The sequence below is a fragment of the Falco punctatus genome (genome assembly GCF_963210335.1).
Source record: "Falco punctatus genome assembly, chromosome: 6".
Classification (NCBI taxonomy): Eukaryota; Metazoa; Chordata; class Aves; order Falconiformes; family Falconidae; genus Falco; species Falco punctatus.
This window is the reverse complement of record NC_137585.1, coordinates 80,469,359-80,484,780: the sequence shown is the minus strand read 5'-3', so window position 1 is coordinate 80,484,780 and position 15,422 is coordinate 80,469,359. Positions and strand designations below refer to the sequence as shown.

Below are 15,422 nucleotides of genomic sequence, written 5' to 3'. Positions count from 1 at the left end.
AGATATTTTCAGATTAATCCCTTTAATGGGCCCTCAACAACATCAGATTGCAGATAATAATGGTGTAAATTCTATTTTAATTAAATTGTTTACTATTATGACATACTTAAATCAGTGACTCCGATGTATGCTAAATTTTGCAACAGTCTATTGCCCTTAGAAGTTTCTAAAGCTGAGCTGTTAAACAAAAGCAGAAGCCTGCCATTTCAGTACTCCAGTAAAGTTACCATACCTGTAGTTATGATAGAGATGAATGCCACAGCAACAAAAAAAACAACAAAAATAATTTCTATCCTCATCTGGAACCAGCGCAGCGTCGACAGGTAGAGGAACCAGTTTGCTGTGTGTAGGTTCAAGGCTTTGTGAAATAAGGTCTCAAAATATGGCTGGCGCCCAAAAGCTCTCAGTGTCCACAGCCCTTTTAAGCTTGTAACAAGATGGGTGAATATTGGACTCCGAGCTGTGAAGTGTTTAAATTAGAAACATCATAAACACTCAAGTAAATATCTTTGATATAATGCTAATACACAGCCCTATGCTCTAACTCACAGCACTATAACTGTTGTCAGTCTTTAATCTATCTGTGTTGTTGGAGTACAGGACTGAAGCAATCCTAGCACAGGATATACAACAGCAGCCTTTACACAAATGGGTTGAAATTCCATTCAGTGTATTGCCAGGAATGGCTCACATTCATTCTTCATAGTTAGCATACTACTTGGGAAGCTCCTGGCCTGCTGTAAGATGTCACAAGAGAAAGGTGGCTCCTCCACGGCCAAAATGAATTCCTGCAATTCTGATAACTCCATCAGGTGAAAGTTTTTTTTTTTTTAGCACAGCCAGAGTACTTTAATGCTCTGGATTCAACTGTACTGACATGGTAATTTTAAGCAGATCTTGCGTTACATAAAAAGTGGTAAGCCAATGCTGGATCCCCATGAACATCAAAGAAATTTAGGTTTCTCTGAGGAACTTCAGAATTACATTTAAGTAAAATGGAAGATGGTCACCCATGTTTAAGATTCAGGACTGATTTGCTGAGGATCTGCCAGTTTGTTATAAAGCCAGTCCACAGTGCCTGATCTGCAAACTCACACTTCAGAATGAGGTTTTCCATTTTACTGGGAACACATTAGTCTTTTAATGATGGGAGAGGAAGGCCATTTCATCAAATCAGTTATTCAGAAAAAAGAATTCTTTGCAATCAAGATATATCCATTCTAAATTTTTCTTATAAAGAAACAAACTCATAGGGCACATACCAAATGTAACCACAAGTTTTCAAGTTATATTTACTCTCAAGAAAACTGTGTGCCAGGACTTCATTTGTTTTCAGCTGCAGTGGTGATAAGGCCCAGCTTTAAAAAGATCTTCTCCATTGCTCTTTGGCAGCAGAGCACTCAGTATTGGCTGGATCAGTAACAGCACTGGCTTTAAGGAAATATGTGTTCTGCTCCCAGAGGCAATGGCATCTTGCAAGAGAAAAGGCAAAGAAGAGGTGAAAAGGTGAATCACTTCTCAATTGATTTGTTGTGGATTTAGAAGTCTACCAATTTTGCTGCTCCTACCTTCAGATTCCAGTTGTTTCAGCTGCTGAGAAGTGTGGAGGAAGTATGCCCTTAACACAATAAAGGCTGCTATCACAGGCACTGATGCCAGGAAGATGTAGGGTTGTAATATTGAGACTACTGTTATAGCGCCAATCACAATCAGTATTAACTGTAGAATGAAAGAAAAATACTATTGATATAGTAAACTTGTCATTTTATGGACCAGAGATTGGTGATGAATCTTTTTCCCATGGCAACTATGTATTGTTTCAACAAAGTGCTAAACTAAGTAAGATTTGCAGCTGAGAACAAACCTCCATGAAAAGATCATGAATAACTGAGACCAGATCCGTAACCTGTTGGAATAAGCTGCCATCTTTTCTAACAGGTGGAAGAAGTGTTTTCTGTAGTATAACCAGTATTGCAGGTTTCTAAATTATGAAGCCACACCAAAAAAAAAATATGGCAGCCAGGTACTCACTCTCCAATTAAAATTGTAAGAACAGCACTTGCAATATCTGCAGGCACCTCCCAGACTTACCAGTGCTGTCCCTGTCTTGCCTGGACTCAGTATGCCAGACCGTCAGGAGCTGAGTGACAGTCTCCTACAGGTTCTGGGCCAAGCAGTTTTTCTGAGGGTCAGAAAAAGTGGGAAGCCACACATCATCACTTGCTCAAGGGACTGTAACCCATGTATGAAACTAGCACTACTACTTGTCCTGATCTGGACACAGGAAATAAGTCATAAGAGGACTTGTGGTATGAAAAATTAGCAGTTTCACGGGGAAAAAAAAAAAAGTATTTTAAGGTGAAAGATAACTCAAAAAGAACAAAATCATTTCAGACCTAATCTATTTAACCCACCAGAGGCTACTACCATTCTCATAAAGACCTCATCCTCAGTAGTTCCAGACAGATTTAGCTAAATCACGCCTTGATTTTGACTCTAGAAGCACCTTGAGCACTAGGCTGTTTTTATCTCATACCTAAATCTAATGAAAATCAAGTATATAAAGGAACACAGAATAGCAGAGTTCTGCTTTGTGTCAGGGTGTCTGTGTTATCTCATAAACTCCAAACACATAATAAGTGTTAAGTCAAACAGATGATGACAGCTTCTCTAAAAAGGCAGCGGCAAAGCTGAACACACAAGCCAGCTACATCGGCATATGGTGGAGGAATGGCAGCAGAGGCTTATGTAGCCCGGTTAAGAGCCACAGTACTGCACTGCAGTGACCCCAGGTGCTGAGCTTTCAAGCCTGGCACAGAGGCCAGATGGGGACACACATTCCAGCGCTTCCCTCTGCGTCTGTCCCCAAGCTTCCAGTGGAAAATGCAGCTGGTGGCAGAGACAGCAATTCAGCAAGGTTTCAGGGTGGCAACGACTGCAGAAGTCAATCTGGTTAACCAATAACTGTTTATAATTCAGGGAAACCCAGTCATGACCATAAGTATAAAAGTCCAGTGAGTTCCCTATGACCCATTGAGTGTGACTATATTAAACCTTGGGGACAAGCAATACATGCTAGCAGTGTCTCACATGAAGGACCTCCAAGAAATGATGACCCCGCTGTAAGCACTGGTAGTAACCAAGATGGATGTTAAAACCAGTGGTAATGCTACTGCAAACATTATCTGGCTACAGTTCATACCGAAGATGTATGGAAGCAAGGTTGGATGGCTGTCAAAGGAAACATCACAGATGCTGTCTCATTATTGATGTAAAGGTTGATACACTTCTTCTATGGGGAACTGGATATATCCCAGTGACTGGAGAGTAACCCTGGCCTCTTTTATCCTGAAGCCTTATTCATCCTGGATGAAAAGCCCTGTTCCCTAAAAGGGAAGGCCCCCTGATACGTCTAATGTTCATAAAAGCCCTAAGAAAAAAACCTATGCCATGACATCCACAGCTGCAACAGAGGAGGTGGCAGTGTCCTTAAGGAGTTAGCCAGAGATAACAATTAGCTCATTCTCATAGAAAAGAGGCAACCAACTAGCTCTAAAATTTTGTGTCAAATTCTTGGGAAAAGCTGCGAAGTCAGAAGGATGAACTTACACGAACATACACTGAAGGCCAGCAGAGACCAAGTCTCCATCTCCACCAGACTCAGGTTTAGGCACCCTGGTATGTTTAGAAGCTAACCTTTCCTGTAGATCTCTGCACTTGGGAAAGAATAACCACATGCACCAGTACAGGCTGGAGGCTGACTGACTGGAAAGCAGCTTTGCAGAGAAGGCCTTGGGGGTCCTGGCGGACCACGAGGCAGCAACATCCTCCTGCAGCAAGGGAGGCCAAGGGCAGCAGCACTGTCAGAATCAGTGAGGGTGATCCTTCCCCTCTTTTCAGCACCACCGAGACTGTATCTGGAGTGGGCTCTCCAATACAAGAGAAATACAGACATAGTGGAGTGAGTCTAGTGAAAGGTCTCGCACGTGATAAAGGGACTGGACCATCTCACATACAAGGACACGCTGACAGAGCTGGGATTGTCTAGCCTTAAGAGAAGGCTCAGAGGAATCTTATAACTTTGTATAAGTATCTCATAGTATTTATTCTATTTATATAAATTATAAATTTGTGTATTGTGCAAATAATATTAAAATTTATATTCTCTTTATATAAATACCACCAGGTATTTGGTGCGGAGCAAGTAAGCCTGAGCCAGATTCTTCTCAACTGCACCCAGTGGGAAGATAAGAGGCAACAAGCACAAGCTGAAGTGCACAAAATGCTATTTAAACATAAGAAAAAGCGTTTTTATTGTAGGAATGGTCAAACACTGGAACAGGTTACTAAGGGAACATGTAGTCTCCACCCTTGGAGGTGGCCAAAATCCAACATGGCCCTCAGCAACCTGCTCTAGATAAACCTGCTTTGAGCAGAGGGGATGGAGAAGAGGTCCCAGGCCCTAGGCCCAGAGGTCCCTTCCACATTCTGTAACTGCAATAATCAGCACAGAAGGAGAAAGTCATATGAATAACTTTTCTGTGTCTTTCAGAGGAATCCGACTTTGTTCATTAGCAGAGTCCGTGGAAGTCCAAAGCTGCCAAACAAGCCTGAATCTATAGAGGATAAGAAGGAAATCTTTATGAATAGATGGCTAATAAAAAGCATTCAAGACAGTGAGTAGGTTCAGTGATCTTCACCAGAAGAACCTGGGAAGATAGGGCAGCTTATCATGAATAAGGTTCAGGAGTCTCTGCAGTTGAGGCTGAGAAGATAGAGGTGAACCTACAAGACACTGGAGTGTAGGTTAGCCTCTGAAAGGCATCAGAACAGAGAAGCCAAATCTAGGGATTTTTCTTATCTTATGTTATTTTTCAAAACACGAAAAACTAGTAAGTTTCTTGTAAAGAGTTTGAAATGTAAAGACAGACTAACTAAAGTAATTTTGGAATAACATCCCCATGGCAGATCCAAAATATAAGAAACAAAATGGCCACACCAGAAAAGACAGTAGTGAATTCTCACCACACCAAAGATGGCATTAATGATTCAGAGAAGGTCTCTATGTCCGTGCTTACTCAATCAGCAAACCTTCACGACACCAACAGAACATGAAGTAGAGCTGTAATGTCCTTGAACCTCTTCATGTGGAGCTGCCCTAGACTCTCTAAAATCAGGAGCCAAAGATATCACTTACTAACAAACACATAGGGAAAACTTTTTTTTTTTTTTTTTTAATCAGGCTTTTATGTTGGTAGGGACTGTAAAACAGAGCAAACTCACAGATGGAGACAGGCAATCTGTGCAGCAGAGTGTTTGCTGATTAAGGATGATTAAGGCAGGCCTGCATACCTCCTAAATAAAGGTAGAGAAGAACAGAGGGGCCAGGGAAGATTTGCTTTTATTTTTTAAATATTCTGGGAACTAACTCTATCTGCAGCAAAGCTGGCATTGCAGTATTACTGGTGGGACACTAATGATGGGTGCTGGGATCCACACAGATGAAGTCTCAGAATAGGCAGGATGGGGAGCAAACAAAGGCATCCTCCTTGAGAAAAACAGGAACTGCCTCTATCACTGTATTTCTTCAATGTTCTCTTCAGTGTGGATGAATTGGAAGGTCATTTAGAACTGAAGATGCATGGAGATCCCCAGGAGTTATGCTGGAAACAAGCCTTTCCATCCAGAAAATATTCTTCAGCTCCTAGGGATATAAAGTCCCCCCAAGGAATAGTCATCTGAAGTTCTCCATGACAAATAGTTATCCAGTGCCTGACAGACTCAGCTTAAGTCCCAGAGACTCAGGAGAAGCCGCAAAGATGCAAAGGATAAAAGATAAAATTAGGTAGTCAAATTTGTGAATAAGAAAAAAAAAAACTATAAAAAAAAAGGAGGGGGAAGAAAACAAAAAAAAGAAAAAAAGGGTTAAAAAAAAGAAAAATAAAAAGCAGAACTGCCTAATTGAGATGTGAAAATGCATCATCATAGGTCAAACTGCCCAATAAAGCAAGCCTGGAAGAGTTTTCATAGAAGATAAAAGAATAAAAACCCCAAGAATATATTCAACAAAAGAGAACTAGTAAATTAAGGGTTATGTTAGTAAACTGGGAAGAGCCTAAAGAGGTAAAGCCATGAAAATGACTGAATGCAATCAAAGGAGAGTATGAAAAAACATTAATCTTGAGACAAGATAACTCACAGAAACTAAGAAATGCCCTTTATACCTTTGAAGTTGAATATGGGCAGCAGCAGGGATACTTGTACTGTAGGGGTCTGTGGGGCAAAAATGTTTCTGAACCCGAGTACTAAAAGAGGTTTGCACAAACAGTGGAGGTACACATATAGGCAAGTACTCAAAAAAGAAGCAATGAAGTTGACATACAAGTAGCTATGTAAATAGATATACAGACTGCAAAAAGGAAAAGGGATTTAATTCCAGTTGTTATTTCTTCCTAATAATATGATTTCTTTTGCATGATGTATGACTGAAACTTCAGAGTGCTATAAGACAGGAAAATTTAGAACTTTTATTCTACAAACCTGAATGAAGTCAAATACTGTAAGTGGAAGTAAGTCATCCAGTACTGCCGTATCTTTTGAGAATCTGTTAAGCATACCACCTATGAATTAAGAAAAAAAAAAAAAAGATAAAAAAAAAGGTCAAACATTTTAACACCAAAACAAATTCTACATTTAGTCCTTTTAATAAAAAGTATAACTTTTTCTGAATAAAAAATATTAAGGCCAAGTAGAAGATTTTTTTCTAGTACAAGCATTCCACTACAGTTCAGTGGAGCTACAGCTTCCTTCCTCGTGGAGGAATATAGCTCCACAATTTCTGTTTCAGCTCTTGGAATCTCAGAAAAAAAAACCCAGGAAATAATAAAAAACCCAAAGAAACATAATTAAACAAGACAGGAACAGAGGCACAAAGCATAAAGTAACTCTTAAGCAGCAGGTTTTGCTGATATACAGATAATCTGCACATCAGCATCTGTATGAGTTTGTACACCAGTTTCTTACCTTCTGAGCAGAATTACTGTATTAATCACTAGGTAAGAACAGAATTAAGATTCTAATGGGAAAATGAGGGAGAAACCCTACATTGGATTGTCATTTACCAGTAATCTAGGGTATTAGAAGTGAATTTCGTGAACAGCAGGAGATGGAACTTGTTGCACCAGTTATGTAAGGAACTCTACACGGACTCCAGAGCCAAATTTGAATACACATACCATTATTCACACTAACTGATGTTTTATGCCATTTTAGTGGGACTACTCATGAAATAAAGTACTATTTATCACCCACACCTGACTCCCTGGCACTTAGCACACAGCTTACTATATCATTTCCATTGCAGTTTTAGAGTCTATTCATTAGAAGTTATTCTAGTTCTATTACCTTGAACAGTTAACCGTCAATTTTCTCCAACTTACAAGGTGTTATTTTTAGAATCAGAATTGACAACTGAAATATGTCACATTGAAAGTGCAGTCAAGGTTAATTGAAAGATTCACAGATGACTTAGTGTGCCAAACCTTTAACATTCGGCTTGATTGAAAATGTAAATGGAAGGCAACAGTATTGTTTAACAGAATGAAAATTGTTTAATTGAAATGAAACCCATACGTGAGTCAATCAGTTCCCATCTCAGTTACCTGCTTTCCAGGAGTTGAATGTTGACATAGGTGCATGAAGAACTGCATGCACCATCTTTTGATGAAGAGTTTTAGACACTGTTATAAGCGTATGCACAAGGGGCAAACCCCTGAAGATTCCCATAGCAAGCAGGGTATCTGCCACTCCCACGTAGATATAAATGATGTAGTAGCTGCTAGTGTCAGTGACAATCACAGGAGGTTTATCAGAAGTACTGTTTGCTGATTGTGTTGCATTTGCTTTCAAAGCTGTCCTGCGTGATGGAAATCCAAAACAAATGTATTACTGGAAATGGCATTTTTTTTCCTCTACTAAACAACTAGTACTTCAATGTTCATTTGTTTTCAATCTATGTTAATAGTTAATTATATGTATTTCCAGTCACTCTAAAAATATTTTCTTGTTTGTATGAAATATAAATTTTGAACTACCCTATGTTCTACTAAGGCAAAGTTACTCTGTGTGTGCGTGTTCAGGGTTCAAGGCTCATTCATCTCCTCAGACACCTTTGGTGATTCAGGCACCTACCAGCATTTGTAGTGGTTTCTGAAATTACTGTAGTTGTGCAATGAAGGCGTTTTACCAAGATGGAAATTAAGTTATCGGTATATAATTACAATGCCTCCAACAGTTTTCTCCAAACTACTATGAAAATGTATCGCTTTGGTAGTGTCTTGCAAACCTACTGCCTGTTTAATCACTGACAAAACCAGCCTAATCAAGGAAAATGCAACCACTTCTTTTAACCAGCAAAAAATAGTTTAAGCGTTGAAAAAAAGTGAATTATTACAGAAGTAAAATGCTTTAGGTGTACTATAAAAATCAAAGGCTTTAGTGACCTACTGCAAGGGGACATCAACAGAAATCCCTCCTGCTTCAGATCAGAACTTAAGTCACCGTATGCTTTCTGTACTCAAACATACAGACTTAGCACTGCTGGACAAAACCAAGGATCAAAAGCATTAACCCAGGACAAGCCACACCACTGCTCAGTATGTTTTAATCTTCATCTGTCTGACCCTGTAACTTCTGGAAATATTTTATAGGTGAACAGAGGAAAAAAAAAATAATGTACAAATGGAGTCTTAAAGAAACTGCTCCCTTAAAATGTTCCTAAGCAAATGTCTTACCTGGCACTTCTGAAAGACAGCAGTGAACCAGTGTATTCAGAGTTATCAAGTCCACACATCTCTGGAGTGAGCTGACCCAGGAAATGTCTTGCGTGTGTTATGTGCTCAGTAACAAGGCACAAAGCATTCGATTGTAAACACTTAAAGAAGTAAAAGCTTAAGATACCACCCACCTGAGGTATTTAGATCATTCCATCTATGAACCATTTTATTTAATATAAACGAGTGCCTACCCATATGAAACTGTGGCACATTTTATTAGTTATTTATAGCATAAATCAATATAAAGAGAGCCCAATTTCTCAATAAATGATCGCCACTACTTACTTTTTAAGAAACCATAACCCAGCAAGAGAAGCAGCTACCTGTGACCAAAGAAAACAGAGTCAATTTTTTTTGTCGTCATATTATGAACTTTTTCTTACTTACCTTCTTTCACTGACTTTGTGTTTTTAGAGAGAGCATTATAAATGGATGGAAGCCAAACCTTCCTGAAGCAAAAACCTTGTCATAGCTGCTCCTCTTTCCACAGAAACCATTTAGTGCATCCCACCAGGAAAGCTACATTTAGACTTGTATTACAATCACGCTCTCAAGTGCCTAAATATTCTTTTATTGTTTTTTACCGTGCTATTAACAAAGGCTTGCTAATGCATTCCTAATTACAAAGAACAGTCACTGTATGCTTTAACATATTTTAAGTTTTGAAGATTAATACTTCTTGATGGCCCTAAAAGAGTAAATCTCTTGATATCTTAAAAGGTAGCTATTCAAATATGAATGTCAAACCTTTCACATTTTTATATTTGCATTGTTGTTCTTACTAGCTGATATCTACATTTGATATATCTATTTGCCTGATATTGCTTGGCTGCTAGTTTTACTAAATTCTCCACATAATTTACTTTTATAATTTTAAAATGTGGAATTAAACCCTTTTTATTGTGAGATGCTTCACTGCTCAGTGGCAGCTTACTCTCTAACACATTATCTTGTCTGTCCAGTGAGACACTGGAGAACTTCATGTAGTCCACCACATTTCAGTCTGCTCTATTTCTGCCTATGACCTTTCTTCTAAGGGTTGGAAAATAGTTTCTACAGTGCTCTTCCCATATATTTTTATGGCACTGGTACAGGAATGTATTGCAATAATACATTTTTGTTAATATTTGTTAATAATTGCATGATTAAACCACTAATTGACTCCTCACAACAGAGAAATTTTTAAGCTGTGAAGATGAGGGTAAACAATATTGTGAGAGAATAACATCACAAAGCTTTTCTATGTGTTTCCATTCATAACTGCTCTTCTTGCAGTTCAGCAACCCTAGTCCCTGGATATTACATCTAGGAAACACAGTTTTCAGCCACTTCAGCAAGCCACACACACACACACACACACACTTTCTCTCTCTCTCTCATAAATCTACGAAAAATGTAAAACTAATGCCCTATTTATGGTGATCCATGTGGACTCACCTTGGAACCTACAATACTAAACAATCCATTCAACATCTAAAATAGTAGCTCTAGCAACAGTTCCACGGAGCTCTGAAGGGTATCAAAATTCCACTTTCAATTTACTTGTCACTGCTGTTTCAGTTCAGCCCTTGGATGTTCAGCACTAGCCTCTCTTCATTGTCTAAGGTTAGAAGGGTACAACCTGTCAGCACAGGCAACATAACCACTTAGCATGGGATTTCATCTCATGTACAGAGGTTTGTTAAAGGTTAGATGGTCTGTGCTATGACTTAATGTCTTCCAGCCCATTCATTTATCAATAGGCTTTTACTTCAGCAATAGTCACACTGGAAAGTTTAATTTAGATGGATACATTTTTTGTCATAAGATTTGTACTTCAATGAGAAGATGAGGTTTTTGAATTATTTTAAAAGGTTTTAGCCTAATTTCAAAGCAAAAAATTGTAATCAAGATCAGAAAATTACACTGAATATACAGGGATAAATATGAGACACCTCAAAGTTAAAATTTCCTTTTCCCTTAGAACTCACATTCCGTTTTGCTGCTGTATGTTTCCACTGCCATTTTCCAATAACATGAAAAGAAAACTTACATGGTAAGAACAACTACTCATCTAAATACTGTCCTGCTTCTGGAGGTGGTTTAAAATTTGGAATCTCAAACTAGATCTAAGCTCCAGCCTTTATTCCTGGTCCGAAAGAACTAATTTAAATCACCCGCAACATAACATTAATGTAAATTCAGGATACCATCAATCAAATCCTTCTCCAGGTTTGATGATGTTTGAATGCCACCACAGAACCGCTAAAAACCTTTCACTGACACAATCAGCCTGAAACTAGTCCTATATTCCTAATGTACTCTTCTCTTCTTTAAGTTTATGTTGAAAAATGCGAAAAATTGGTACCATATTTTATAAGTTGGCATATGAATACAGTCTCATTAATCTCCCAGTCTTCTCTCCAAGATATGTTCCAGCCCTCAGAAAAACACTTGATTTAAGATACTAATTGTAAAAGAGGACACTATGAGATTTTGTATATATGCTAAAAGTCTTCCCTAAGTTAAGGGACAAAAGAAAAAGCAGGCAATTTCTGTTACAAGAAATTCAGCACTTTTCCGACAGTTTTCCACTATACTTGGAAAAAGTCTTCTCTACACACTGCAGGAACACCCCATCCATCTTTAAATGCCATCACAGGCGTTCAGCTCTTTGCCTTACAACTCTTCCTTCACTAGGAGCAAAGCTACTAAATAATTTTTGAATTAATGTTTGTGGCTTATAAAAAAAAATAAATCTAGTAATTATTGTTGTTAACCCCTCAAGACTCTGCAAAGATATATTTCCATGGAAGATTCTTCACCTGTGAACAAGAGACCAGGACAGGCAACTTTTCTTATTTATGGTACCACACAGCAGAAAATAATCAAGATAATATGAGAAGGTGGGTCTGCTGCTGCCATGCACTAATCACCATCTTTGGTGCAAAATGCTCCTCTAAACAGTAGAAAAGTCACTGCAATATCATTTAACAGCAGTTGCCAATAAGCAGTACATATATGATCTAGTGTCTTGATGCTTTATCCATTTATCCCTTTACCACAAAGAACATGGTTTGAACAAACATCATTTGTAGTAACACGCCATCAAGCACAGATTTTCTCACCTCAACCAAGAAGACAGTCACACACAAAATTAGAACAAAAATCAAGTTTTTGTGGATGGTAACGTATCTGAAATAGGTATTCCATGTGGTAACAGTACCCATGCTTTCAGCATCGTCAGTGAAGCATTCCTGTCAAAGAATTGATAAGACTGATAAGAATGACAATAGTATCTTTATATGAGAATTTCTGACACATGAATGCTGTCATTCGTTCTGTTAACTCCAAATAATTGAACTGCAGCATTCAAATGGGCTGATAATGGCTGGAGAGGAAGATACTGACTGGTTGAGTCATCTTTGATACAACAACACAGTTCAGAGATTATTTGAAATTTTCAGACAACACTGAAAGAAAGAGCCAAAGTTTGTCCAGCACTACCAGAAGCCCAGAAGAAATGGTGAATCAATAACTATTTTCTTTCAATGCAGATTATTACTGTGCTTTCAGAGTAAATTTGTAAATACTCTGAGGGGTTTATTTTTTGCTGGGATCAATAAAGCAAAGAAAAAATGGGCAGTGCTTCAGCAAATTATGACTAAATATTTTTGTAGACTTTTTTCCATCTAGGAAACTATTTCAGCAAATTTTCCTGTCCTGTGAAAATCAGCTGTCAGTTTGAAAATGAAAGTAGTTCATTATGACCTGTTGATAGTTATGAGAAAAAGGGAATTTTGGTCCAGTTCTTGGTACAAAAATCAACTTTAATTGCATGATTTCCAGCACATCCATAAAAACAGAGTAAAATCCTGCTTACTACTCTGTTCATTATCTGTATCAGAATATAAGAGCTAAGTGATCTGACAAATTTGTCAAATTGTATTACATTAATTTTAAAAATTGTGCTAGTACTTCAAAGGTATTTTATTTTTTCCAAGAACCTTAACATTTCAAATGTCAATTTTTCAGAAAAATTTTAAAACAATGTTTTTCTATGTTCTGTTTTCAAATTTCATTTTAGCATATGTAATCTTAAAGGTAGATTAAAGTGCAGGAGATTAAAATTTTTTATTGAAATCCTCTACAGATAGAATTCAAAAACTATAAAAAAAATCAAGCAAAATAATTTTTTGAGGATTTCAATTATTTCGAGATATTTGACTTAAAAAAAATATCACAGATATTCCAAAAAGATACTCCACAGAGGAATACTGCATTATGAATGACATAGTCAAGTAGAAAAATATCTAAGGAATATACTGCACTAAACTATCACCATATCAAAACCCAAGATGAATGTAAATCAACACACACCTTCAAATCCTCTTCATTGATTTCATCAGTTATGTCCAAGACACTGTCTCGAGACAAGCGTCTGGTGTAGATATCTATCTCAGAAGTCAGGTTTGTCTGAGGCACCATAGACATTTTCCGAAATGTTGTACTTCCCTTTTTAGAAAAGTTTGGTCCATAGTTCGCAGAGGTGCCTGTCATCAGATTTAACACAGATTGCCTCCTCCGACCTTGCAGCATATGATCAGTGTTCAGCACGTTACTCCGAAGCAGACCTACATCTCCCTGTTCCAAGTCAGGTACCAGTGAGAGCCTCCTTTCTGGTGGGTCATTGTAGCCATCTTCTATCCCACCGACCTGCATCCCGTTCTTCTGCACTACTGAGAACTTCCTATTTGCATTAAGAGGATTAATAATTATGGAGTTCTTCCTTTTGTCATTAAAATCTGACGTTTGTTTAAAAGATTGCTTTTTTATTTCGTTTCGTGATCCCATGCCTTCTCCTTCAATGGAAAATCGTCGGAGAGTCTCAGTTAGAATTGAATTTCTTCTCTCTGCACTGAACTGATCAAAAGAATCAAATCCCATCAGCTCTGAGCTGAAGTCTGGCCGTTGACCCTGAAGTTCAGAAAATGTTCCATAGAAATAGCAGCTCCCCTCGTGTAAAATTAATATTTTGTCAGCAATCTTTAAATGTTCCAGTTTTGAAGTAACCAAGATCCTAGTTTTATTTGCCATCAACTTGCACACACAGCTGTAAAAGATGGAAGTGTTAAAAATTAGATTTTTTTTTCATGATGAAATGTTCTTCTCTCTTTCACTTTCAATTTATTTGCTTTTACCTGCCCCACTCCCAGAATGAGCAGTCTTAGGTGCTCCTCAGACTACAAAAGAAGTGGTAAGACAGATGTGTACAGAGCGATAATCACAGGAACCAAAAAAAAGGGGGAAAATTTAATCATTTTCAGGTCAATCCAAAAAGCGCTGTTCAACATGAAAATGAAGTATTTCTTTTCATCTTAGGGCTACTTAGACCTTTTGCTACCAAACTTAAAAGTATTAGCTCAATTTCAAAACTTCCAGCTTTTGGCGGCGCGGATGGCAACATGTGCCCTTACTGTTTTGAGCTACAGCACCGGGACAAGCCAAAAGTCTCTGGCCAATGTGTTGCCAGTCTCTCGGTTAGTAGGCACTTTCAGGAAACCAGTCTTCCAGTAGATCACAAAAACAAGACAAAATATAGCTCTTTGTAAAAATTTATACTTACAATAGCAGGTAAGTTTGTTGTTGTTTTTTTTTAAATGAAAACCTTCCTGGTACACAGACATACCAGATATAAAGCCACGCACTCTGGGAGTAATAGATTATAGCAAGCTCAATATGTTGAGATGGAAGAGTGAGCAGTAATGCTCACACCTTGCCCAGGCTTGTTCCCAGCACAGTATGCTGCCCGCTGCTAACACAAAATACTCAGTCACAAGAATCCCTAAAAATAAACATCCCCAAAGGTGTAATTCTGATCACTTCAGTATTTTTGTACTGGTATTAAATTCCTGTTCTTGGTTTTACTTTGTGCTGCTTTGTGGGATTCTTAAATACAGTCTATCAAAATATACAGTACCTTTCAAATATCTCTTTTTCTGTAAAAATGTCTAAATGTCCAAAAGGAGAATCCAAGAGATACAAATCAGCATCTTTGTACACTGCTCTGAACAGAGAAAATGGAAATGACATTAAATTTCACAAGCCTTATAAAATTTCATAAATATAATTTTAAAAGAATGCCTTTACAGTTTTGTAAAAACTTGTAATTGATAAGACTTTTCTACAACATCAACAAGGAGATGGAGTTCAATGTTAAATGTGCGTACAAGACCCCTTTCAATAAAGCCTTTCCTTGCTGCAGGTCACGTTACAAAGTAACTTGGTTTTGCATTGATTTCTGTGCAATCCAAGGAACCTATACAGCGGCCTTTTACATTTTACATTTATGGCCTGAATCTGATGGTCCCCATCACTGTACAAGGATCACTTACATGAGAATTTAGTACCTACTGTAACATCTACCGGTGCCTGTGGGAATATTACATATATGAAAATAAGTGTGTGAAAAGACTTAGGTCTCAGCACTTTAGTTTTAAAAGTACTTGGAAATAACTTACAAGCAAGGACAAGTGTATTAGTGAGCCATAATCTTGCAAACATTATCTGAAATCGGGCTGTACAATATTTCAAGTTCAGGACATGAAA

General features: G+C 37.9%; 1 protein-coding gene across 2 annotated transcripts in view; it reads right to left on the bottom strand.

Moving 5' to 3' along the window:
• The window catches only part of CFTR (CF transmembrane conductance regulator), a 96,564-nt gene that overhangs the window by 29,651 nt on the left and 51,491 nt on the right, over positions 1-15,422 (bottom strand). Inside the window, exons 13-20 of one of the 2 annotated variants that reach the window (XM_080390994.1) lie at positions 14,794-14,880; positions 13,194-13,926; positions 11,942-12,070; positions 9,120-9,157; positions 7,662-7,915; positions 6,541-6,620; positions 1,569-1,719; positions 233-460 (exon numbers count right to left, since the gene is read on the bottom strand). In XM_080390994.1, coding sequence (XP_080247120.1) covers positions 233-460; positions 1,569-1,719; positions 6,541-6,620; positions 7,662-7,915; positions 9,120-9,157; positions 11,942-12,070; positions 13,194-13,926; positions 14,794-14,880 — 1,700 coding nt within the window. Of the gene's footprint in view, positions 1-232; positions 461-1,568; positions 1,720-6,540; positions 6,621-7,661; positions 7,916-9,119; positions 9,158-11,885; positions 12,071-13,193; positions 13,927-14,793; positions 14,881-15,422 lie in introns of both variants that reach the window. The other variant, XM_080390995.1, reaches the window with a different exon arrangement.